The sequence below is a fragment of the Cucurbita maxima genome, unplaced genomic scaffold, assembly GCF_002738345.1.
Source record: "Cucurbita maxima cultivar Rimu unplaced genomic scaffold, Cmax_1.0 Cma_Scf00026, whole genome shotgun sequence".
Classification (NCBI taxonomy): domain Eukaryota; kingdom Viridiplantae; phylum Streptophyta; class Magnoliopsida; order Cucurbitales; family Cucurbitaceae; genus Cucurbita; species Cucurbita maxima.
The window spans coordinates 2374875-2400186 of record NW_019272042.1 but is presented as its reverse complement, the minus strand read 5'-3'; the positions used below and the strand labels follow the sequence as shown (position 1 = coordinate 2400186).

General features: G+C 39.9%; 2 protein-coding genes and 14 non-coding genes across 16 annotated transcripts; 14 read left to right on the top strand and 2 right to left on the bottom strand.

Moving 5' to 3' along the window:
- Nucleotides 1-5227: 5227 nt before the first annotated feature.
- Nucleotides 5228-6063, bottom strand: LOC111499324. The gene is made up of 3 exons (XM_023150900.1): nucleotides 5795-6063; nucleotides 5502-5713; nucleotides 5228-5431 (listed from the first exon to the last, which is right to left on the bottom strand). The coding sequence occupies exons 1-3, from the start codon at nucleotides 5964-5966 to the stop codon at nucleotides 5234-5236; spliced, it is 582 nt and encodes a 193-aa protein (XP_023006668.1). The 5' UTR covers nucleotides 5967-6063; the 3' UTR covers nucleotides 5228-5233.
- A 2273-nt stretch (nucleotides 6064-8336) lies between these two features.
- On the bottom strand, nucleotides 8337-9312 carry LOC111499328. The gene is made up of 4 exons (XM_023150905.1): nucleotides 9160-9312; nucleotides 8817-8957; nucleotides 8661-8731; nucleotides 8337-8578 (listed from the first exon to the last, which is right to left on the bottom strand). Exons 1-4 carry the CDS (start codon nucleotides 9239-9241, stop codon nucleotides 8378-8380), a joined length of 495 nt encoding a protein of 164 aa, XP_023006673.1. The 5' UTR covers nucleotides 9242-9312; the 3' UTR covers nucleotides 8337-8377.
- Nucleotides 9313-15678: 6366 nt separating this feature from the next.
- TRNAL-AAG lies at nucleotides 15679-15759 on the top strand. The gene has a single exon. It is a non-coding gene; the product is annotated as a tRNA-Leu (tRNA).
- Nucleotides 15760-17667: 1908 nt separating this feature from the next.
- On the top strand, nucleotides 17668-17748 carry TRNAL-AAG. The gene has a single exon. It is a non-coding gene; the product is annotated as a tRNA-Leu (tRNA).
- Nucleotides 17749-17958: 210 nt separating this feature from the next.
- TRNAL-AAG lies at nucleotides 17959-18039 on the top strand. The gene has a single exon. It is a non-coding gene; the product is annotated as a tRNA-Leu (tRNA).
- A 294-nt stretch (nucleotides 18040-18333) lies between these two features.
- TRNAL-AAG lies at nucleotides 18334-18414 on the top strand. Its single transcript has one exon. It is a non-coding gene; the product is annotated as a tRNA-Leu (tRNA).
- A 210-nt stretch (nucleotides 18415-18624) lies between these two features.
- TRNAL-AAG lies at nucleotides 18625-18705 on the top strand. Its single transcript has one exon. It is a non-coding gene; the product is annotated as a tRNA-Leu (tRNA).
- A 221-nt stretch (nucleotides 18706-18926) lies between these two features.
- TRNAL-AAG lies at nucleotides 18927-19007 on the top strand. Its single transcript has one exon. It is a non-coding gene; the product is annotated as a tRNA-Leu (tRNA).
- A 769-nt stretch (nucleotides 19008-19776) lies between these two features.
- Nucleotides 19777-19857, top strand: TRNAL-AAG. Its single transcript has one exon. It is a non-coding gene; the product is annotated as a tRNA-Leu (tRNA).
- A 210-nt stretch (nucleotides 19858-20067) lies between these two features.
- TRNAL-AAG lies at nucleotides 20068-20148 on the top strand. Its single transcript has one exon. It is a non-coding gene; the product is annotated as a tRNA-Leu (tRNA).
- A 210-nt stretch (nucleotides 20149-20358) lies between these two features.
- TRNAL-AAG lies at nucleotides 20359-20439 on the top strand. Its single transcript has one exon. It is a non-coding gene; the product is annotated as a tRNA-Leu (tRNA).
- A 210-nt stretch (nucleotides 20440-20649) lies between these two features.
- TRNAL-AAG lies at nucleotides 20650-20730 on the top strand. Its single transcript has one exon. It is a non-coding gene; the product is annotated as a tRNA-Leu (tRNA).
- Nucleotides 20731-20940: 210 nt separating this feature from the next.
- Nucleotides 20941-21021, top strand: TRNAL-AAG. The gene has a single exon. It is a non-coding gene; the product is annotated as a tRNA-Leu (tRNA).
- A 209-nt stretch (nucleotides 21022-21230) lies between these two features.
- Nucleotides 21231-21311, top strand: TRNAL-AAG. The gene has a single exon. It is a non-coding gene; the product is annotated as a tRNA-Leu (tRNA).
- Nucleotides 21312-21521: 210 nt separating this feature from the next.
- On the top strand, nucleotides 21522-21602 carry TRNAL-AAG. Its single transcript has one exon. It is a non-coding gene; the product is annotated as a tRNA-Leu (tRNA).
- A 210-nt stretch (nucleotides 21603-21812) lies between these two features.
- On the top strand, nucleotides 21813-21893 carry TRNAL-AAG. Its single transcript has one exon. It is a non-coding gene; the product is annotated as a tRNA-Leu (tRNA).
- Nucleotides 21894-25312: the final 3419 nt, after the last annotated feature.

Below are 25312 nucleotides of genomic sequence, written 5' to 3'. Positions count from 1 at the left end.
GATTAAGATCGAGTTACCTAGGTCACCGAATGAAAAGAAAATTAGACTCAACAGTAAACGACATTATAAAGTGAGAGTGATTTTCTTCATGGTCCGATCTTATGCAATACTCATTGCATAGGACGTCCCCACTCACATGTCTCTACATGTACAATTTTAGTGATCACATTGTTTATATCATATACAAAAATGGGTCGCATCCATAGTGTCCCAGAATAAGGTACTCAGCCTTATCCTTATACTATAGATCATTTTGACTATATATTTGAACTTGATCAACTCTTATGTCTCTACATATAGTTCAAGTAATCATACTATAACCGGAGTGTTCTTAGTTTATTGAATTTAGATTAATGATCGTAAAGTTCACTTTATTCAATAACAATCTTTACTGAATAAACAACAATAATAACTTTATTGAAAATAGAATATGTTTTTGTTTACAAACTATGAGTTTTAGGACATAAAACCCAACATATACGTGTGTCACAGCGTGCGTGAGAATTGCGGGATGAGCATTTCAGGCATCTTCCTTTGAAAAGGGTCTTTCAAGAACAGTGTTGGACGACACGGATGTGCTGACATTGCGCCCTTGCAAATGTGTCAAATGTTGGATTAGGCACCCAATATCCAAAACATATTTCCAAAATGATTGAGGATGGACACAGGAGGGTCCAGTGTCTCGATAGAACCTGGATGGATGGATCTTCAGATTCTCCAATGAGATGAACGACACGTGGGTCAATTCCGATTGATATGTCTTAGATAGCTACGATGGTCGAGTTGTCCTGAGACATGAGACGACATCATGATGTATAGATCATTCGATGGGAACTTAGATAAGGATGAGATGAGACGTTGCTTACGAGAGATCTTGGTTTAGAGTAGAGGCAAGGTCGAGCCGGATGACTTGACCTAATATAGAGGCAAGTCATCTAGCATCACAGATGATTGAGCAAACATGCACAAGCTGCGTGTGTGACCGAACAAGATTGAATTTCACACAAGTTGTGTTTGGTTGGCTAAGGCGAACCTCGCCTAAGGTCCGCTAAAAAGCCACAAAATTGGGTGAAAAAGTTATATGAAGCTAGAGTTTTCCTCAAGGTTGGTCATGAGTGTGTCAAGATCACGACGCCACATAGTTGAAAAAATACGACCGTAACAGCCCGACACCACTAGTGTGAACCTTCTAGATAAAACCAGTAGGTAGACACGTATGGAGTTATTTCCAAAAAGAATGTCTCCTCCTTACTTATAATGGACCTAAGAAAACATAAAGCATAGAGCCCATCATAAGGGCCAAGTATTTCAGAGCCTATCGTAAGGACCATGAATCTCAAAGTCCATTATAATGGCCAAGTATTTCAGAGCCTTTCGTAAGGGCCACAAATCTTAGAACCGATCATAAGGGTCAAATATTTCAAAACCAGTCATAAGGGCCAAGTATTTCAGAGCCCTGTCATAAACGTCATATATTTCAAAGCCAGACATAAGGGCCTCGCACTTTAGAACATAGCCTATGTTAAAATAAAACTCACTAATCTATGAAGTAAATCTCATACACTAACGACAGAACGCTCTACTTTGTGAAAATACTACTTGCCTATTTGTGGAAAAGATGTCAAGAGAGGAGAGACAAGAAGACAAAGAACACTGATTTAAAAAAAAAAAAAAACTTTTTCTATGGCTCTGTATTTCTTTTCTCTCTTGCTCTCCTTTGCTCTCACTTTACAATAAAAAGATTAGGTATTTATAAGTTTTCTAACTCTACTAATAGGGTATGAGAGAACCCTAACTCTACCATTATTCCTACCATGCTTTTGCCCTTTTCTTTAACCTCACTTTTCAAATTAATCTCTCTTAACAAATTACCAAAAATTAACCTTTAGCATTTTGAGTTTATTTCAACAAAACTAACCTTTACCATTTTAAGTTTATTCCAACAAAACTCCCCCATAAACATAAATGTTATATTCAACGATTCCACCTGCATCGTTTTTGTTTTCTCGAGCTCAGTCGTGGTTTTTTCAATTTTCTCTCCTTCTCCTCGAGCAGCAAACTAAGTTTGTTCTTTTCTGACGAAACTTTATTTGGAGCTTCTCGAGAATAGCCCATTTGAGATACCAACTTCTCATTTCTCCTGTTCTCAGCCACGCTCAACTCATACGTCATAGCTTCTTTTAGTTTACTCAATTCCCTTCGCAAGTCCACAACGACATTTTTCACTTCCATTTTTGCCTCCTCCACTTCGGCTTTATGACGAATGATTATCTCAATCGTGTGTCGTAAATTCACTGCCTCCTGTTGAACTCGATTCAGATTCACGTCGAGTGAGTCTCTCTATTGAGTTAGCATCTCTATATCTTTCTCCTCTCTCACTAGCTCTTCCACTAGACCATCAATCTCCAATAAGTCATTCTCTTCCTCCACACCTTCAATTTTCTTCATAAGCTCAGAGATTACCTTCCCATTCTCTTCTCCTGTTTGAGATATAAAGAACTCTCACCCAACTCAGCCACTTTCTTCTCTAACCTTGCAATCTCCATTTCTAAATCTTTCTTTTCTTTTTGAATCTCTACTTTCTCCTTCGAAAGACGCTCGTTCAAGGATTTCAACGTCTGCAACTGAGACTTCTCCATAGATTTATCCACGACAGTTTTGGGTTGTTGCTCTAAATCTTTGTTCTCCTCCTCATGATCTGACAGTTTCTTTGGCTCATTTGCTGATCGCATGGGCTTCTTCTTCGTCATTGTTTTGGAATATTGAAGAGATTTTGAAGGGATTGCAGCTTGCATTTGCACCATCTGTTTCTCATGTTCAATCAACATTTATGTCATCCTTTCTCTTTATTCCATCTTTTCTTCTTCCATTTCTCTTCCATTCTCATCTTCTTTCTTCTTTCTTCCTCAAGTTCCCTTTCCAGCCATTGGAGCTCTCTCTTTTCGAGCTCAAGCTCTCTATTATCCGGTTGTTCATCCTTCTTCAATTTTCTCGTCTTTGATATTGTGATTTCGCCAAATCCGTTGTGTATCACCTCATTTCCAACAGCTTCCACTGCCTCACGACTACCGCCATTGTCTTTCGCGTCGTCGTGTTCTTTTGCTTTCATCTCTTCATTTTGGGCCATCAAGAGAATGTCTTCGTTTGTTGCGTCATCCAAAGCTAGGTTGATCGTTGCTTCCTCCTTTTTCTCGCCTCGATAATCTCTTGCAAAATGTCCCACTCTGCCACAATTGTAACATTTGTCAGAGTTACAATCATTCGCACAGTGACCATATTTTTTACATTTAGAGCACTAAATGTTGGAATAATATCCTTGACTATGTTCTCTTCCACGCCAATTTGCATAGCTCGACTATCTCTTCTCCTTATATCCTTGACTGCGTCTTCTTCCACGCCAATTTGCATAGCTCGACTATCTCTTCTCCTTATATCCTTGACTGCGTCCTCTTCCATGCCAATTTGCTTGGCTCGGCTATCGCTTCTCCTTATATCCTTGACTGCGTCCTCTTCCATGCTAATTTGCTTGGCTCGACTGTCTCTTCTCCTTATAATGTCCTTCATATCTGCTGCCTTGACCACCTCGACCATTTTCACGACTTTCTCGACCTCTACCTTGAAAATTTTGAGAGTAGAGTACCTTTTCATCTTTTATTGATGTCTTGGTTTGAAGTGTTTGATCGAGTGTTTCCTCCTTCTTTTTCTTACGTTGCTCATGTGTCTCGAGAGAACCGGCGAGCTCATCGACCGTGAACGTCGCTAGGTTCTTTGACTCTTCTATCGCACATACAACATTCTCGAAGTTGTTGGTTAATGACCTTAAGATCTTCTACACAACCCATGTCTCGGGTAACATTTCTCTGTTTCGATTTAGTTGGCTTACCACAGTCTATACGCACGTAACGTAGTCAGATACATTTTCTGACTCCTTCATCTTCATGCTCTCCAACTCGCCACGAAAAGTTTGGAGACGCACTTGCTTGACTCGGTAGGTTCCTTTGAACACCTTTTCTAAAGTCTCCCACGCTTCTTTTAAAGTAGTTGCCCTAGCAATCTTCTCAAAGTCCGACTTGTCAATGGCTCGAAACAGCATGTATAATGTCATCTTATCCTTTGATCGCAATTCTTTTAACGCCTTCGTTTGTTCTGTCATATAACCCGTGGTATCCTTTGGTTCTTCGAAACCTTCTTCGACCACCTCCCATGCATCTTAAGAACCGAGAAGAGCTTTCAGTTGGATGCTCCAATTCTCGTAGTTCGTCTTCGTTAGTCGTGGTAGCGGCATTTGATCCATCACATTGGTCATCGTCTCTGATACCAATTTGTTAAAATAAAACTCACTAATATGTAATCTCACACACACTAACAATAGAACACTCTGATACCAATTTGTGAAAATACTACTCGCGTACTTGTGAAAAAGATGTCGAGAGAGGAGAGACAAGGAGACAAATAACATTTATAAAAAAACCTTTTCTATTGCTTCGTATTTCTTTTCTCTTTTCTATTGCTCTGTATTTCTTTTTTCTCTTGCTCTCTTTTGCTCTCACCTTACATTAAAGGATAGGTATTTATAAGTTTTCTAACTCTAATAATAGGTTACAAGAGAGACACCCATAACCCTATCATTATTCCCACAAATGCTGCCTTTTCTTTCACGTGACTTTCCAAGTTAACCTCTCCTACCAAATTACCTAAACTTACATTTTAAGTTTATTTCAACAAAACTAACCTCTAGCATTTTAAGTTTATTCCAACCGTCTATGTATAGTTGAGCACATGGCCTAAGTATGTGTTACAAAGTATAAGTGAGAGCCTACTAGCAGATTCCTTATTGAGTATTTATAATATCCACTCTTGCTGCACTTTATATTTTCCAAGTATCAAAAGAATAATGGTCATGGTGGGAACGTGTTGGGTCGTTCGGCTATAGAAGGGAACGTTATCTTGTCTATTGTGTTTATTTGTTTATGATTTTGAGAACTCTATCATTTAAATTTATAAACTTTGTATTTAATGTCGTATGCATACGTATACGACTTTTTTACCCTTTTTTATCCTTTCATTAACGTAATGGTTTCTGATTCGCTGCGTTGAAAAACAAGTTGTTTCAACACGGTCGACGATGAAGACATGGAACAAAGCTCTTTAGGATAGTTTTCATAGTCATTATGTTTCATTGATAAATGTGGATTCTAAGACCCATTCACAATATATTCTAACCACAATATATTCATCCAAGAGGAAAATACATCGAATATTGTGCATACAGTCCAACGGGAGCAACGATCATAGTACTCCTATCGATTGCCTTAAACAGCCATACCCTCTTCGAATGATACGTTATAGTATAAAAAACATGCCATGGACATAGAGGTATTAGGAAATCAGTTAGTGCCCCTTCCGTTCCTCCAATTATGCATTCTCCTTCCTACACAAACATTTACTCTTAGTTTAGTCCTTGAACTTTCAATTTCCTTCTTTCAAATAGAACACGATACCTCTTGTTCAAGAACGATATGTTTAATCTCAATCGAAAACGTGACGTTTGAACTCGTTTGATGAACATAAACTACGTAACCACGAAACTCGATCACGATGCTTCTAAACACTTCTGAATCAATTGAAACAAAGGTTTCCAAATTGATTTGGCCCATATACTCCTTGATGGTTTGTGTCATTGACATATTACGAAGCAATGGCATTTCATTCCCTAATCAAACAAACAAGATTCTTTGACAAGGAACAAGATTCTTGGAAGAACAAGAATTTGACTATATGAAATGAAACCAACCTGGAGGGGTAAATTTAAGGTTTAAACGATCGGGACTTCGGAGAACGAAGAGGGCGGCTAAAGGAATGTTGAAATGTTGCATACGCCTGATGATAGAGTAGAGGGGTGAGAGGAGAATCTTGGAAACATGAGACTTGTGGGAGAAGAAGAGGGTGAAGAATTCAGGCATCATTTGAAAGGCTACGTTTAATTCAAGGGAGTGGTGGGAGACTGCTATGGAAAACAAGTCAGGCGAGCATTCTAGGTTGGCACTCTCGGCAAAACGATTCAATATGTATATTACTTCTAGAAGAAAATTGGCGCAGTCAATCTTAAGCAACAACATGGTGTGATGGGAGAAGGTGGAGAAGGAAAAGGGATGGCATGTTGCCTCACTTTTATAGCTCACTTTTATAGTCCTCGTTGGCATTCGTTCCTTTCTTCGATCGATGTGGAACTCCACCAAATCCACTCCTTCGGAGTCGAGCGTCCTTACTGGCACACCACCTCGTGTCTACCTCTTTCAGGAAAAGCCTCGTCACTAGCACATCGTCTGGTGTCTGGCTTTGATACCATTTGTAACCAAATCCACCCCCTTCAGGGGACTGGCTCCTTGTTGGCACTTCGTCCGATGTTTGGCTCTAATATCATTTGTAACGACTCAAGCCAACCGCTAGAAGATTTTGTCCTCTTTGGGCTTTCTGTTTCAGGCTTCCTCTCAAAATTTTTAAAACGCGTCGGCTAGTTAAAAGTTTCCACACCATTATAAAAGACATTTCTTTCTACTCCCAACCAATATAGGATATCACATACAAGCTTTCAAAATACTGATTAAGCCCACAGCTAGCAAATGTTGTCTCACTTTTATAGCGGTTACACTTAAGTCAGAAATTGGCACTCAAAGTAATTGCTCATCCACTTTTTCCAACCACTTTTCCACTATGATGAGTGAATTTTATTCCTAAAAATTATGTTCCATTGTAGAAAGAAAAAAAAATAATAAATAAATAAATAAATAAAAATATGTCCCATATAGCCTAAGTTGAAGAATGGAGAGTGGGCCCTTAGAAAAGAGAGGTCACACACTTCATTTTACTTTCATTTTATCATCTAACTTGAACGGTTCGAGCCAGTCGAAGAATACCCTTCCTTTTAGTTTTAATTTTTCACCCTTTCCTCTTAGTTGGAGTCAAGTTGAAAGTATATCAAGTTTCGGTTTTGGTGTCAAGTATTTAAGCATAATTAGGCTTTGTTGGTTTAAATGACTGAGAATAAGTTTAAATTATTTTATAAAAAATTAAGTAAATAAATTCCCACGTTGGACCTCTAGGAGAATTAAATTTCAGAGAGTAGTGTTAAGCTAGCATTAAGGGGTCGTAGTAGGTTCGACATAGGCCAACCAAGTAAGTAGCCTTATTATCGGTATGGTTAGAAATTGATATTTTGTATTATGACATGTGTCTCGTGGTTTTGCACGTGTCATATGCTTGATATGTTTATGAAACGATATGACTATGATATGTTTATGAAAGGATATGACTGATATATATATATAAAACGATATGACTATGATATGTTTATGAAACGATATGAAAGGATAAGTCCATGACATATCCATGATACGGTACGACTATGAGATGATATGAGAATATTATGACACATGTTATGATGTGATGTACTGATGATATGATAAATGTTATGTTGTAACACGTTTTGTGATATAGTATATGATGGTACAAGATAAGTTGATCATATAAGATATGTATGGTATGACACGATGCATGATATGAATGATATAAGATAAGATGTGTCTAAGATGTGTGAATATGATGCACAACCCCGATTTATGCATAAAAAGCTACGACGAAAATGATGTGATAGGAAGAAAAATGAAATGGGTTGTCTTACATGATAATGAATAAAAAAGTTAGGACCTCATGCATCATTTGTGTTCATGGTACGGACGCATACACTACAAAGCAGGGAATGTTTGCCCTACTATGAAAGGGGCCTAGGAGGTGTGTGAACCGACTGGTGGGTCCATACTTGCATGTGTGAATCGTGTGTAGAACAGTAAAACACATCCAATTAACCTGTTTAGGATAACTAACTAACGAATATAAACTGATATAATAGGTCTCACTCATGATTGTATATATTTGCATCTAGCCCCAATGGTGTGGTCACCTATGGAGTATTTTAGGAGAAATACTCAAGCCAGATACTACTTCTATTTCAGGTAAAGTCAAGGCAATCTTGTACGGCTTGACGACCGTATAACAACTCAAGACCATGGCACATGCATAAGGTAGTTGTATTTATTTTTTTAGACTTAGGTTAGAATAGGGTGTTTAATTTTAATGTTTATTTATTTCATTTAGTATTTCGTTGTGTCTTTTAAAGACGTTTTCAAACGGTAAGTCCATAACAGTATTTCAAAACGAAATTTATGTTTTATGATGAAGTTTAAACACTTATTTCTGCACAAATGATTACAAATGATTATGTTATGATCACGGTAGCAACTCTAGGTAAATAGAAATATAGGATCGTTACACCCATCTTCTCATTCGGTCAAGTTACAATGAATTACATGCCTATATTTCACCCAAGAGGAAAAAAGATGGAATATTGTGCGTAGAGTCCAACAGGGGCAATGATCAAAGTACTCTTATCAAATGTCTTGAACAACCATATCCTCTTCGAATGAAACGTCATATTATAAAATATATGCCATGGATACAAAGGGATTAGGAATTCAGTTTGCACCTCTTCCGCTACTCCTTCAATTATGCATTCTCCTTTCTACACAACATTTCGTTTCCGTTTAGTCCATAAACTTTCAAATTCGTTATTTCAAACACGCTCGAGTATTAGACGACGATACCGCTTTATCAAGAATCAACTCCTTAACCTCAATAGAGAACATGACACTTGAAGGTGTTGGAAGAACACAAACTGTACCATATGACAAACATTTCTTTGAATCAAATCATATGATAGAGAGAAAACAAAACAAGAGATTGAATGATTATAATATAACCTATGTATCCACGAAACTCAGCCACCATGTGTCGAAACACTTCTGATTCAATTGAAACAAAGGTCTCCAAATTGATTCGGCCGACATCCTCCTTCACCGTTTCATTCAATGCCATGGTACGAACCAATGGCATGTCATTCCCTAATCAAATAAATGGTTAGTTGAACACGACTCTTTACAATAGTATGATATTGTCCACTTTGAGCATAAGCTCTCACGGCTTTACCATGATCATTCCCTAAATTAGTCGATGTGGGACTTTGATCTAACATAAACAAGATTCTTGGACAAGTAACAAGATTCTTGGAAGAACAAGAATATGAAGATATGAAATGAAACCAACCTGGAGGGGAAAATTTAAGGACTAAGCGATCATTACGTCGAAGAACAAAGAGGGCGGCTAAAGGGATATTGGATTGTTGCATGCGCTTGATAGTGTCGTAGAGGGGTTGGAGGAGGATCCTTGAGAGATGGGACTTGTGGGAGAAGAAGTAGGTGAAGAATTCAGGCATCATTTGAATGGCTACAACCAAGTCGAGGTTGTGGTGGGAGGCTATTATGGAGAACAAGTCCGGTGAGCACTCTACGTTGGCATTCTCGGCAAATCGAGTCAATAGGGATATTGCTTCGAGAAAGAAAGTGGGGCAGTCAAGCTTGAGCATCAACATGGTGTAATGGGAGAATGTAGAGAAGGAAAAGGGATAGTTTGTTGCTTACCTTTTATATTGGAATGTGATAATGAGTCAATAATTTGTTCTATTTTAAAATGGGAGAGATTTGAGTATTAGGTAATTAAGAAAGGCTTAAAAGAAATGAAAGTTAATATATATACCAACAATATGCAATTCTTTTTTTTTTCGGTGGCTCAATCATAAGAACTTCATAGTTAAACGTGCTTTACTTGAGCAATTCTATGTTGGGTGAAGTAGTCTTCACTCTTAAGAAGTGAGAAGTAGGTAATGTGTCCATGTCGTAAGGGATGCAGGAAAATATCAGGGTCATCAGGTGCCGAATCTTTATTTTGAATCCTGAACATGGGACGTTACATAAACATATAATGAAAATGCCTTGATCCATATATGAAAACGCCCTGATCTAACCTAAAGGCTACAACTTAAACGAAAATGCAGATACTCTAATTTCGTTTTCATGGCCTTCACAGCAGCAGCATCTGTACAGGGTGTCTTATCCTTTCCTAAAAAGAAGTAGCACGTGACTTGAGTAATTAAAAACTCCAAAATTGGGGTCACGCTGATTGAATGTGGAGTACTTCTCCACTATTGGAGTCAAGTAATGTCAACACATTAAATCATGTTGGAATCTATTCTATCATTATACTCATGCCATTTGTCTTACTTTTTGATTGAATGTAGAGTACTCTACACATGGACCCCTAGTCGAGTCATATATGTACCTTTGGACCTGGCCTTCGACTAACATACACTCACATTGTCGAAAAAGCCAGAGAGAAAAAAAAAAGCACATATAATACCATGGTGTACATAATATCGTAGTGTATGTGTTCGCACTAATCATAACAGAAAGTATCCCGATGTATGTGACATACAAAATGCATGAGGTTCCCATATCTTTAAATCATGGCATATACGTATAATGCAAATCATAGTTCTTTCATAACATAAATTTCATGAATAACATATGTGCAACATTATTTCATAAACCTGGAATGACAATACTAGCAAAGTGTGTGGCATAGCATGCAGAGGTTTCATGCATCATACAATTTTACTAAACACCCTTGTGCATCTTTTTCTTTCGATCTTCTTTAGGTGGCAATTCCACATTCTCGTAAATATTACGAGTAAATAACCACAATATGAATAAGGACGGTAAAGGATCGTCGATTGGAAAATGGGGAAGGTAGCCCTTTGTCCCTTGTGACATAGCTGAGGGGTGAAAGACTTTTGTTTTAGTTCTACATTCCAACTAGGATTATACCTATTGAATTTCATTAAGACAAAAGAATGGCAAGTAGCATACATTAACATTTTGAACATGATTTGAGTTGTTATTTTATAAACTTTCACCATTTTACTTTCAAATATATTTAATGCATGTAAGATTTTAGTTTAGTCAAAATTATCGAATGATTTCAAATTTCACTTCAGTTAATAGTTACAGTGATGATAACTTCAAATTTCACTTCATTTGATAGCAATGATAGCATTCCAGTTTCTCTCATTTCACTTCAGCTGATAGCAATGATAACATTCTAGTTTCTCTCGATTTTGGCATAGCAAGCCTCAACGGGAGGCCCACATGACATCCTATTAATAAAATGGTAGAGGCATCGATAATTGGGTCGTTGTGCCTGACTATGAGGGCTCTCGGCCATATGAATAGTGTTCCAGTTTCTCTCGCTTTAGGCATAGCGGGCCCAGCAAGAAGCCCACATAACAGGCTATTCGCTCAATGGTAGAGGCATCGATAATTGGATCGTTGTGCCTCGACTATGAAGACTTTTAGCCATATGAATAGTGTTCTAATTTCTCTCGCTTTTGGCATAGCGGGCCCCAGCAGGAGGCCCACATGACAGGCTATTAGCTCAGTGGTAGAGGGCATCAATAATTAGATCATTGTGCTTCGACTGTGAGGGCTCTCAGCCATCCGCCATATAAATAGTGTTTCAGTTTCTCATGCGAGCTCCAGTAGGAGGCTCAAATGAAAGGCTATTAGCTCAGTGGTAGAAGGTATAATTGGGTCATTGTACCAGGACTATGAGGCCCAACAAGAGGCTCACATAAAAAGCTATTAGCTTAGTGGTAGAAGGCATAATTGGGTCATTGTGTCTGGACTATGAAGGCTCTAGCCATATGAATAGTGTTCCAGTTTCTCTCGCTTTTGGCATAGCGAGCTCTTTTGACATAGCGAGCCCAGCAGGAGACCCACATGACAGGCTATTAGCTTAGTGGTAGAGGGCATCGATAATTGGGTCATTATGTCTAAGTGTGAGGGCTCTCAACCATATGAAGTGTTCCAATTTCTCTCGCTTTTGGCACAACGGGTCCCAGTGGGAGGCCCACATGACAAGCTATTAGCTTAGTGGTAGAGGGAATCGATAACGGGTCCCAGTGGGAAGCCCACATGACAAGCTTTTAGCTCAGTGGTAGAGGGCATCTATAATTGGGTCATTGTGTCTCAACTAGCTTAATGGTAGAGGGCATCTATAATTGGGTCATTGTGTCTCAACTAGCTCAGTGGTAGAGGGCATCTATAATTGGGTCATTGTATCTCAACTAGCTTAGTGGTAGAGGGCATCTATAATTGGGTCATTGTGTCTCAACTGTGAGGGCTCTCTTGTGTCTCAACTGTGAGGGCTCTCAGCCATATGAATAGTGTTCCAATTTCTCTCGCTTTTAACCCGGCGGGAGGTCTCATTAGGAGGCCCAAGAGGGCATAATTGGGTTGTGCAGACAGCCACATTGAATAATTTTGATTATTTTTAGCCACATAACCAAGATCTCTTATTTTTAGCAAGTTGATTATAGTTATTTCTAGACATGGAGAATAATTGGAGAATAATTCGTGGCTCGAAACCTCTCAAAATATATAGTTTTATAAGCCAAATCAAACATAGTTCTTTTGGATCATATATACCAAATTTGATGAACAGAAATGAATAGCTAATGGCATACATCAACATTTATAAAAACTAGAGGCTAACAATCTTCCCCATATCATATATCCACATTCGAAAAATAGGCTAAAAAACGAGCCGACAATCCCAAAAGGAAACAAATCACACCTCTATGGGAATTGCTCGACTTGAATAACCACACAAATTTTGACCGAGACGATAAATTTGAAAACGTTGCCATTGGTTTCACCGTTATTACAAACTCAATTTTACTACACTCCGTCACCCCTCCAATAATGCATCGCCCTCCCTGCATGTAATCAAGCATTCATTAGCCTCCAAATCTTCATATTATGGATACCTCTTCATTAACAACACCCCATGCATACCTCTTGATTAAGAACAATCTCTGTCCTTTCATAAGAGAATTTCACCTCCGAATTCGTTATGGTAACAAGAACTAATACAAACAAACACAATAAATCATCAACGACTTCAAACCCTTTAAGATTTAATCAAGAACTTATTACCGGAATCAAAATCACTGAACGCCCCGAGAATCTCTCTAAACGTTTGCGAGTCGATCGAGGTGAAAGTTCCACAATCATATTCGAACACATCCCTCGAGTCGTTTGAAGGGTATAATAAGAGATCGAATTCCTCGTACCGCCCTAAAAGAGAACAAGTTAAAGATCGCCCTAGAAGAAAACCAAGATGGATTCTTTATTATAGAAGGCTTACCATTTGGACATTCGAATGTGAGCGCGGCACGCTCCGGTTTTGGAATAGAGAAGGTCAAGGATGAAAAACCGCTGCGAACAAAATCGACGACAATAGGGTAGAAGGACTCCATGTAAATCCATGAGTATTGAAGTTTGTGGCAAAAATATAGGTCAAAGAATTGAGGGAAGAGTTGTAGGCCTATAATGCAAGGGCAAAAAGAGGAAGAGCTGGCTATTATGGAGAAGGTTTCCGGTGAGAATTTGAGATCGACGGCATCTTCATGAAGGTTGGCTATGACGAAGATGGCATCTACGAACTCATGGATGTCGTTAAGCGTGAAACTAAACATTGTGTTGTACTTTGCTTTCAATTTGAGGCTAAATATAGTTAACCTATTAGTTAACTATTTTAAGGGTAGGTTAATTATAGTAGGGCTTTATCTTTTAAGGGTAGGATAGTTAACCTCTCCGTTTGACTTCGTTTTAGGGTAAGTTAATACACTTTGTCCGTATAGATAGTAACTTTCTAAATCTTTTGAGTCTTTGCTCTCATTTGGATGTCTCGATTCATTCATATACTCTCTCGGGTGTCGCAAGGTCAGTACGATTTCTACTTAGACATTTCAAAATGATGTCATGGACTTAAATATTCATAATAAAATCGTTAAAATAATACAACGGAAAGTAAATAGCGTTAAATTTAAAATAAAACAATGTTCTGATCTAACTTAAGGGTCACCAACAACATGAATGCATCTTCCTTAACTTCAATCCCATGGCCGTCACCGCTGCATTATCATCTATGCAAAGGTGTCTTTCCTTTACCTGAAAATAAGAGTAACGTGTGGCTTGAGTAAAATGTAATCACATGCAATCATGTTTGGAACCTATCCTTTCATAAAAATATTTTATGGCCTTGAACTCTATTCTCCAGTCGGGCAAAACTTGAATGTGTAGTACTTTCCTACACAAGTCCACGTATGCATACATGGACCCACTAGGTAGGTGTATACGTACTCTTGGGTATGCCTTTTAGTTAACGCACACTCACGCTGTTGGAGGCATGGAGGGAAAGGAATCCACATAATATCATGATGTATATTGATATCGTAATGTACACATATGTACTCATCGTAACGAGAAAATATCTCAATCACGTGACATTACATAGTTTAAAATCATTTCATGTATCCATGTTTCAAGTTACACCCTCATTCATTTAATACATATCTTATTCATTTCGTGTCATCTCATAATGTATTGTGTAATTAAGGTGTTGTTACTCTTTGATTATGCATAGTTAAATTGTTTGTTCTTAGGGATGGGTATAGTGGTTGGGTTTTCTTCTTCACCTTCATCGTTGTGAGAGGAAGAAAGTAAAGATGCCGATAGCGGTGGAACGGATGAGTTGCTTGCTAGTTTGGGATACAAGGTTCAGGCCTCGGACAAGGAAGATGTGGCTCTCATTCTGACTACGATCACGTAAAACCGAAAACTAACGAAGCATCAGTCACCCCTCTGGATGTTAAAATGTTAAGTAGGGGAATTTTTGTCATTTGTCATACTACTTAAATTAATTGTGAACCGAAAAAATAATGGAGGCTCTCGAATCTCGAATCTAGTTTGGCTCTCTATGTCACGTGCTCCTAATCTGCTCTGGTCCTTGATTAAAATTAAATATGTTGAGATGGTCGAATTGGTCTAAGGCACCAAATTAAGGTTTTAGTCCCACAGGCGTGGGTTTAAAGCGCCAAATTAAAGTCCAGATCCTAAAGGGCTTAGGTTCAACAAGGCTTACTTAGGTTCAGGACCTTCCAACTCCCACACACAACAATGTTCTTGTCTTTCATTTTCCAAAGAGGTACTAAAGGGCTTAGGTTTAACTCCCACTCACAACAATACAATGTTCTTGTGTTTCATTTCCCAAAGAGGTATAATTTGGTGTGTTTTTTTGTATTTTGGGATGTGCATAAGAAAACATAACGGGATCTCGATCCTGGGTTCTCTATGACACCTGCTCCAGATTTGCTCCCGACCTTGATTAGGTTCAACTCCCACTCAGGACCTCCTGTGTTTCATTTCCCAAAGAGGTACAATTTGGTGTGTTTTTTTGTATTTTCGGACGTGCATAAGAAAACATAGCGGGATCTCGATCCTTGGTTCTCTATGACACCTGCTCCAGATTTGCTCCCGACCATGATTAGGGATCGTATGTAGGGATGATCGAGTTGGTTTAAGGCGCCAGATTAAGGTTTTGATTCGAAAGGGCGTGGGTTCAAATCCCACTCTCAACAATGTCTTTTGTCTTTCATTTCCCATATATTATTAAGTTTCTGGTTTGAAAGGGCGTGGGTTCAAATTTCACTCTCAACAATGTTTTTTGTCTTTCATTTCCCAAAGATGTACAATTGGGGTGTTTTTTGTATTTTAAACAAGCACGAATGGAACGTGCACAAGAAACATAGCAGAGGCTCTCGACTCTAGTTTGGTTCCCTATGACACTTGCTCCAGATCTACTCCCGGCCTTGATTAAAGATCACATGTTGAGATGGCCGAGTTGGTCTAAGGCGCCAGATTAAGATTTTGGTTTGAAAGGGCGTGGGTTCAAATCCCACTCTCAACAATGTTTTTTATAAAGGGCTTTTCGGGCGGATTCAAATCCTCCCACTCTCAACAATGTTTTTTGTCTTTCATTTCCCACAGATTAAGGTTCTAGTCCGAAAGAACTTTCCGGGCGAATTCAAATCCCACTCTCAACAATGTTTTTTGTCCCACAGATTAAGGTTCTGGTCCGTCTTTCATGGATTCAACTCTCACACACAACTATGCTTTTTGTCTTTCATTTCCCACAAATTAAGGTTCTGGTCCGAGAGGACGTGGGTTCAAATCCCACTCTCAACAATGTTTTTTGTCTTTCATTTCCCAAAGATGTACAATAGGTGTGTTTTTTGTATTTTAAATGAGCACGAATGGGACGTGCATAAGAAACATAATGGAGGCTCTCGACCCTAGTTTGGTTCCCTATGACACCTGTTCCAGATTTGCTCCCGACCTTGATTATGGATCGCATGTAGATGGCTAAGTTGGTCTAAGGCGCCAGATTAAGGTTCTGGTTCAAAAGAGTGTTGGTTCTAATCCCACTCTCTCAACCATGTCTTTTGTCTTTCATTTCCTACAGATTAAGTTTCTGGTCGGAGAGGGCGTGGGTTCAAATCCAACTCTCAGCAATGTTTTTTGTCTTTCATTTCTCAAAGATGTACAATAGGTGTGTTTTTTGTATTTTAAACGAGAACGAATGGGACGTGCATAAGAAACATAATGGAGGCTCTCGATCCTTGTTTGGTTCTCTATGACACCTGCTCCAGATTTCCTCTCAACCTTGATTAAAGATCACATGTTGAGATGGTCGAGTTGGTCTAAGGTGCTAGATTAAGGTTTTGGTCCAAAAGGGCATGGGATCAAATTCCACTCTCAACAATATTTTTTGTCTTTCATTTCCCAAAGATGTACAATTGGTGTGTTTTTTTGTATTTTAAACGAGCACGAATGGGACGTGCATAAGAAACATAGCGGAGGCTCTCGACCCTAGTTTGGTTCCCTATGACACCTGCTCCAGATTTACTCCCGACCTTGATTAAAGATCACATGTTGAGATGGTTGAGTTGGTCTAAGGCGCCAAATTAAGGTTCTAGTCCCTTAAGGGCTTGGGTTCAAATCCCACTCTTAACAATGTAGACTATGTTTTTTGTCTTTCATTTCCCACAAATTAAGGTTTTGGTCTGAAAGGGCGTTCAAATTTGTACAATTGGTGTGTTTTTACACTTGCTCCATTTGTTCTAAGGTGCTAGATTAAGGTTCTGGTTTTAAAGGGCGTGGGTTTAAACCCACTCTCAACAAAGTCTTTTGTTTTTCATTTCCCACAGATTAAGGTTCTGGTCCGAAAGGGCGTGGGTTCAAATCTCACTCTCAACAATGTCTTTTGTCTTTCATTTCCCACGGATTCAGGTTTTGGTCCGAAAGGGCGTGGGTTCAAATCTCACTCTCAACAATGTTTTTTATCTTCCATTTCCCAAAGATGTACAATTGGTGTGTTTTTTGTATTTGTATTTTAAACGAGCATGAATAGGATGTGCATAAGAAACATAGAGGAGGCTCTCGACCCTAGTTCGGTTCTCTATTACACCTGCTACAGATTTGATCCCGACCTTGATTAGGAATCACATGTTGAGATGGTTGAGTTGGTCTAAGGTGCCAGATTAAGGTTTTGGTTTGAAAGGGTGTAGGTTCAAATCTCACTCTCAACAATTGTCTTTTGTCTTTCATTTCCCACAGATTAAGTTTCTAGTCCGAAAGGGCGGTTCAAATATCACTTTCAACAATGTTTTTTACAATTGGTGCGTTTTTTGTATTTGTATTTTAAACGAGAACGAATAGGACGTGCATAAGAAACATAGCGGAGGCTCTCGACCCTAGTTTGATTCTCTATTACACCTGCTGCAGATTTGCTCCCGACCTTGACTAGGGACCAAATGTTGAGATGGCCGAGTTGGTCTAAGGCGCCAGATTAAGGTTCTGGTCCAAAAGGGCGTGGGTTCAAATCCCACTCTCAACAATGTCTTTTTGTCTTTCATTTCCCACAGATTAAGTTTCTAGTCCGAAACGGCGGTTCAAATATCACTCAATTGGTGTGTTTTTTGTATTTGTATTTTAAACGAGCACGAATAGGACGTGCTTAAGAAACATAGCAGAGGCTCTCGACCCTAGTTTGGTTCTCTATTACACCTGCTGCAGATTTGCTCCCGAACTTGACTAGGGACCACATGTTGAGATGGCCGAGTTGGTCTAAGGCGCCAGATTAAGGTTCTGGTCTGAAAGGGCGTGGGTTCAAATCCCACTCTCAACAATGTCTTTTTGTCTTTCATTTCCCACAGATTAAGTTTCGAGGTTCTGGTCCGAAAGGGCGTGGGTTCAAATCCCACTCTCAACAATGTCTTTTTGTCTTTCATTTCCCACAGATTAAGTTTCTAGTCCGAAACGGCGGTTCAAATATCACTCAATTGGTGTGTTTTTTGTATTTGTATTTTAAACGAGCACGAATAGGACGTGCTTAAGAAACATAGCGGAGGCTCTCGACCCTAGTTTGGTTCTCTATTACACCTGCTGCAGATTTGCTCCCGACCTTGACTAAGGACCACATGTTGAGATGGCCGAGTTGGTCTAAGGCGCCAGATTAAGGTTCTGGTCCGAAAGGGCGTGGGTTCAAATCCCACTCTCAACAATGGCTTTTTGTCTTTCATTTCCCACAGATTAAGTTTCTAGTCCGAAACGGCGGTTCAAATATCACTCAATTGGTGTGTTTTTTGTATTTGTATTTTAAACGAGCACGAATAGGACGTGCTTAAGAAACATAGCGGAGGCTCTCGACCCTAGTTTGGTTCTCTATTACACCTGCTGCAGATTTGCTCCCGACCTTGACTAAGAACCACATGTTGAGATGGCCGAGTTGGTCTAAGGCGCCAGATTAAGGTTCTGGTCCGAAAGGGCGTGGGTTCAAATCCCACTCTCAACAATGTCTTTTGTCTTTCATTTCCCACACATTCAGGTTCTGGTTCGAAAGGGCAGTTCAAATTTCACTAAGATGTACAATTGGTGTGTTTGTTTTTTGTATTTGTATTTTAAACGAGAACGAATAGGACGTGCATAAGAAACATAGCGGAGGCTCTCGACCCTAGTTTGGTTCTCTATTACACCTGCTGCAGATTTGCTCCCGACCTTGACTAGGGACCAAATGTTGAGATGGCCGAGTTGGTCTAAGGCGCCAGATTAAGGTTCTGGTCCGAAAGGGCGTGGGTTCAAATCCCACTCTCAACAATGTCTTTTTGTCTTTCATTTCCCACAGATTAAGTTTCTAGTCCGAAACGGCGGTTCAAATATCACTCAATTGGTGTGTTTTTTGTATTTGTATTTTAAACGAGCACGAATAGGACGTGCTTAAGAAACATAGCGGAGGCTCTCGACCCTAGTTTGGTTCTCTATTACACCTGCTGCAGATTTGCTCCCGACCTTGACTAGGGACCACATGTTGAGATGGCCGAGTTGGTCTAAGGCGCTAGATTAAGGTTCTGGTCTGAAAGGGCGTGGGTTCAAATCCCACTTGGCCGAGTTGGTCTAAGGCGCTAGATTAAGGTTCTGGTCTGAAAGGGCGTGGGTTCAAATCCCACTCTCAACAATGGCTTTTTGTCTTTCATTTCCCACAGATTAAGGAAAGGGCGTGGGTTCAAATCCCACTCTCAACAATGGCTTTTTGTCTTTCATTTCCCACAGATTAAGTTTCTAGTCCGAAACGGCGGTTCAAATATCACTCAATCTTTTTGTCTTTCATTTCCCACAGATTAAGTTTCTAGTCCGAAACGGCGGTTCAAATATCACTCAATTGGTGTGTTTTTTGTATTTGTATTTTAAACGAGCACGAATAGGACGGCGGTTCAAATATCACTCAATTGGTGTGTTTTTTGTATTTGTATTTTAAACGAGCACGAATAGGACGTGCTTAAGAAACATAGCGGAGGCTCTCGACCCTAGTTTGGTTCTCTATTACACCTGCTTCAGATTTGCTCCCGACCTTGACTAGGGACCACATGTTGAGATGGTCGAGTTGGTCTAAGGCGCCAGATTAAGGTTCTGGTTCGAAAGGGCGTGGGTTCAAATCCCACTCTCAACAATGGCTTTTTGTCTTTCATTTCCCACAGATTAAGTTTCTAGTCCGAAACGGCGGTTCAAATATCACTCAATTGGTGTGTTTTTTGTATTTGTATTTTAAACGAGCACGAATAGGACGTGCTTAAGAAACATAGCGGAGGCTCTCGACCCTAGTTTGGTTCTCTATTACACCTGCTGCAGATTTGCTCCCGACCTTGACTAGGGACCACATGTTGAGATGGCCGAGTTGGTCTAAGGCGCCAGATTAAGGTTCTGGTTCGAAAGGGCGTGGGTTCAAATCCCACTCTCAACAATGGCTTTTTGTCTTTCATTTCCCACAGATTAAGTTTCTAGTCCGAAACGGCGGTTCAAATATCACTCAATTGGTGTGTTTTTTGTATTTGTATTTTAAACGAGCACGAATAGGACGTGCTTAAGAAACATAGCGGAGGCTCTCGACCCTAGTTTGGTTCTCTATTACACCTGCTGCAGATTTGCTCCCGACCTTGACTAGGGACCACATGTTGAGATGGCCGAGTTGGTCTAAGGCGCCAGATTAAGGTTCTGGTCCGAAAGGGCGTGGGTTCAAATCCCACTCTCAACAATGGCTTTTTGTCTTTCATTTCCCACAGATTAAGTTTCTAGTCCGAAACGGCGGTTCAAATATCACTCAATTGGTGTGTTTTTTGTATTTGTATTTTAAACGAGCACGAATAGGACGTGCTTAAGAAACATAGCGGAGGCTCTCGACCCTAGTTTGGTTCTCTATTACACCTGCTGCAGATTTGCTCCCGACCTTGACTAGGGACCACATGTTGAGATGGCCGAGTTGGTCTAAGGCGCTAGATTAAGGTTCTGGTCTGAAAGGGCGTGGGTTCAAATCCCACTCTCAACAATGGCTTTTTGTCTTTCATTTCCCACAGATTAAGTTTCTAGTCCGAAACGGCGTTTCAAATATCACTCAATTGGTGTGTTTTTTGTATTTGTATTTTAAACGAGCACGAATAGGACGTGCTTAAGAAACATAGCGGAGGCTCTCGACCCTAGTTTGGTTCTCTATTACACCTGCTGCAGATTTGCTCCCGACCTTGACTAGGGACCACATGTTGAGATGGCCGAGTTGGTCTAAGGCGCCAGATTAAGGTTCTGGTCTGAAAGGGCGTGGGTTCAAATCCCACTCTCAACAATGTCTTTTGTCTTTCATTTCCCACAGATTCAGGTTCTGGTTCGAAAGGGCAGTTCAAATATCACTCAATTGGTGTGTTTTTTGTATTTGTATTTTAAACGAGCACGAATAGGACGTGCTTAAGAAACATAGCGGAGGCTCTCGACCCTAGTTTGGTTCTCTATTACACCTGCTGCAGATTTGCTCCCGACCTTGACTAGGGACCACATGTTGAGATGGCCGAGTTGGTCTAAGGCGCCAGATTAAGGTTCTGGTCCGAAAGGGCGTGGGTTCAAATCCCACTCTCAACAATGGCTTTTTGTCTTTCATTTCCCACAGATTAAGTTTCTAGTCCGAAACGGCGGTTCAAATATCACTCAATTGGTGTGTTTTTTGTATTTGTATTTTAAACGAGCACGAATAGGACGTGCTTAAGAAACATAGCAGAGGCTCTCGACCCTAGTTTGGTTCTCTATTACACCTGCTGCAGATTTGCTCCCGACCTTGACCAGGGACCACATGTTGAGATGGCCGAGTTGGTCTAAGGCGCCAGATTAAGGTTCTGGTCCGAAAGGGCGTGGGTTCAAATCCCACTCTCAACAATGTCTTTTTGTCTTTCATTTCCCACAGATTAAGTTTCTAGTCCGAAACGGCGGTTCAAATATCACTCAATTGGTGTGTTTTTTGTATTTGTATTTTAAACGAGCACGAATAGGACGTGCTTAAGAAACATAGCGGAGGCTCTCGACCCTAGTTTGGTTCTCTATTACACCTGCTGCAGATTTGCTCCCGACCTTGACTAGGGACCACATGTTGAGATGGCCGAGTTGGTCTAAGGCGCCAGATTAAGGTTCTAGTCCGAAAGGGCGTGGGTTCAAACCACACTCTCAACAAGTCTTTTGTCTTTCATTTCCCACAGATTAAGTTTCTGGTCCGAAAGTGCGTGTATTCAAATCCCACTCTAAACAATGTTTTTTTGTCTTTATTCAGATTAAGTTTCTGGTCCGAAAGTGCATGTATTCAAATCCCACTCTCAACATTGTTTTTTGTCTTTTACACTCTCAACAATGTTTTTTGTCTTTCATTCAGATTAAGTTTCTGGTCCGAAAGTGCATGTATTCAAATCTCACTCTCAACAATATTTTTTGTCTTTCATTCAGATTAAGTTTCTGGTCCGAAAGTGCGTGTACTCAAATCCAACCCTCAACAATGTTTTTGTATTTCATTTCCCACAGATTAAGGTTCTGGTCCGAGAGGGCGTGGGTTCAAATCCCACTCTCAACAATAATTTTTGTCTTTCATTTCCCAAAATTAAGGTTTTTGGTCCGAAAGCAATCTCACTCTCGACAATAATTTTGTCTTTCATTTCCCACAATTAAGGTTCTGGTTAACTCTAAAAAATGTTTTGTGTCTTTCATTTCTCCACCCTAGTTTCGTTCTCTATGACACCTGCTCCAGATTTGCTCCCGACCTTGATTAGGGATCATATGTTGAGATGTCTGAGTTGGTCTAAGGCGCCAGATTAAGGTTTTGGTTCGAAAGGGCGTGGGTTAAAATCTCACTCTCAACAATGTTTATTTGTCTTTCATTTCCCACAGATTCAGGTTATGGTCCGAAAGGGCGATTCAAATTTCACTGTCAACAATGTTTTTTATCTTTCATTTCCCAAAGATGTACAATTGGTGTGATTTTTGTATTTGTATTTTAAACGAGCACGAATAGGACGTGCAACGGAGGCTCTCGACCCTAGTTTGGTTCTCTATTACACCTTCTCCAGATTTGCTCCCGACCTTGATTAAAGATAACATGTTGAGATAGTCGAGTTGGTCTAAGGCGCCAGATTAAGGTTCTGGTCTAAAAGGGCATGGGTTCCAATCCCACTCTCAACAATGTTTTTTGTCTTTCATTCCCCAAAGACCTAGTATAGGTGTGTTTTTTGTATTTTAAACGAGCACGAATGGGACGATCATAAGAAACATAACTGAGGCTCTCGACCCAAGTCTGGTTCTCTATGACACCTGCTCCAGATTTGCTCCCGACCTTGATTATGGATCACATGTTTAGATAGTCGAGTTCCTCTAAGGCTCCAGATTGAGGTTCTGGTCCAAAAGGGCGTGGGTTCAAATTTCACTCTCAACAATGTTTTTTGTCTTTCATTTCCCAAAGATGTACAATTGGTGTGTTTTTTGTATTTTAAACGAGCACGAATAGGACGTGCATAAGAAACATAGCGGAGGCTCTCGACCCTAGTTTGGTTCTCTATGACACCTGCTCCAAATTTTCTCCCGACCTTAATTAGGGATCACATGTTGAGATGGTTGAGTTGGTCTAAGGTGCCAAATTTAGGTTCTTGTTCGAAAGGGCGTGGGTTCAAATCTCACTTTAATTTCCAACAGATTAAGTTTTTGGTTCGGCTTGGATTCAAATACCGGAGGCTCTCGTCCCTAGTTTGGTTCTCTATGACACCTACTCCAGATTTGCTCCCAACTTTGATTAAAAATCACATGTTGAGATGGTCGAGGTTGTCTAAGGCGCTAAATTAATGTTCTGGTTTGAATGGGCGTGGGTTCAAGTTCTACTCTCATCATTTTCTTTTTTCTCTTTTATTTCCCATGGATTAAGTTTCTGGTTCGAGAGGGCGTGGGTTCAAATCCCACTCTCAACAATGTTTTTTGTCTTTCATTTCCCTCAATAGGTGTGTTTTTTGTATTTTAAAAGAGCACGAATAGAACTTGCATAAGAAACATAACGGAGGCTCTCGACCCTAGTTTGGTTCTCTATGACACCTGCTCTAGATTTGCTCCTAACCTTGATTAAGAATCACATGTTGAGATGGTTGAGTTGGTCTAAGGCGTTAGATTAATGTTTTGGTCCGAAAGGGCTTTGGGTTCAAATCTAAGTTTCTTATCCGAAAGGGCTTGGTTCAAATTTCACTCTCAACATTCTCTCAACATTGTTTTTTATCTTTCATTTCCCAAAGATTACAATTGGTGTGTTTTTTGTATTTTAAACGAGAATGAATGGGACATGCATAAGAAACATAGCGGAGGCTCTCGACCCTAGTTTGGTTCTCTATGACAGCTGCTCCAGATTTGCTCCCGACCTTGATTAAGGATTACATGTTGAGATGGCCGAGTTGGTCTAAGGTTCCAAATTAAGTTTTTGGTCCAAAGCAGCGTGGGTTCAAATCCCACTCTTAACAATGTTTTTTGTCTTTCACTTCCCAAAGATGTGCAATAGGTGTGTTTTTTGTATTTTAAATGAGCACGAATGGGACGTGCATAAGAAACATAACAATGGAGGCTCTCGACCCTAGTTTGGTTCTCTATGACACCTGCTCCAGATTTGCTCCCGACCTTGATTAGGGATAGCATGCTGAGATGGCCAAGTTGGTCTAAGGCGCTAGGCATAAGAAACATAACAATGGAGGCTCTCGACCCTAGTTTGGTTCTCTATGACACCTGCTCCAGATTTGCTCCCGACCTTGATTAGGGATAGCATGCTGAGATGGCCAAGTTAATCTAAGGCACTAGATTAAGGTTCTGGTCCGAAAGGGCGTGGGTTAAATCCCACTCTCAACAATGTTTTCAACACTTTCATCATTGTGGGAGGAAAAAAGTAAAGACGATCTGGCTCCTCTCATTGGGTGGTTTTAAAATGTCAAAAGTAGGGGCATTTTCGTCATATACCATTAATTCTCAACCTCTCCTACCTAGTTTTTCTCTCTATGTTATCTTCTTCAGATCTGCTCACATTCTTGATAAGAATTTACATGTTGAGATGGCCAAGTTGGTCTAAACCTTTAGATTAAGGTTCTACTCCAAACGGCATGGGTTCGAATCCCATCCTGTAATCACTTTTCATCCTTTTATGACCCATAACGGATGTCAACTGTGTGGTTTTAAAATGTCAAACGTAGGGGCATTTTCGTCAACCTCTCGAACCTAGTTTTGTTCTCTATGTTACCTTTTTCAAATATGCTCTCATCCTTGATTAGAATTTACATGTTGAGATAGCCGAGTTAGTCTAAGGCGTCAGATTAAGGTTCTAAGGCGTCAGATTAAGGTTCTGGTTCGAAAGGGCGTCAGATTAAGGTTCTAAGGCGTCAGATTAAGGTTCTGGTTCGAAAGGGCGTGGGTTTAAATCCCACTCTCAACAATGTTGTAATCACTTTCATCCTTGTTTGACCCATAACATAGGTGAATGAATGAACATGGAAGATCTAGCTAGCTCCCTCATTGGGCCGTTTTAAAACGTCAAAAGTAGTGGCATTTTGGTCATATACCATTAATTGTCAACCTCTCGAACCTAG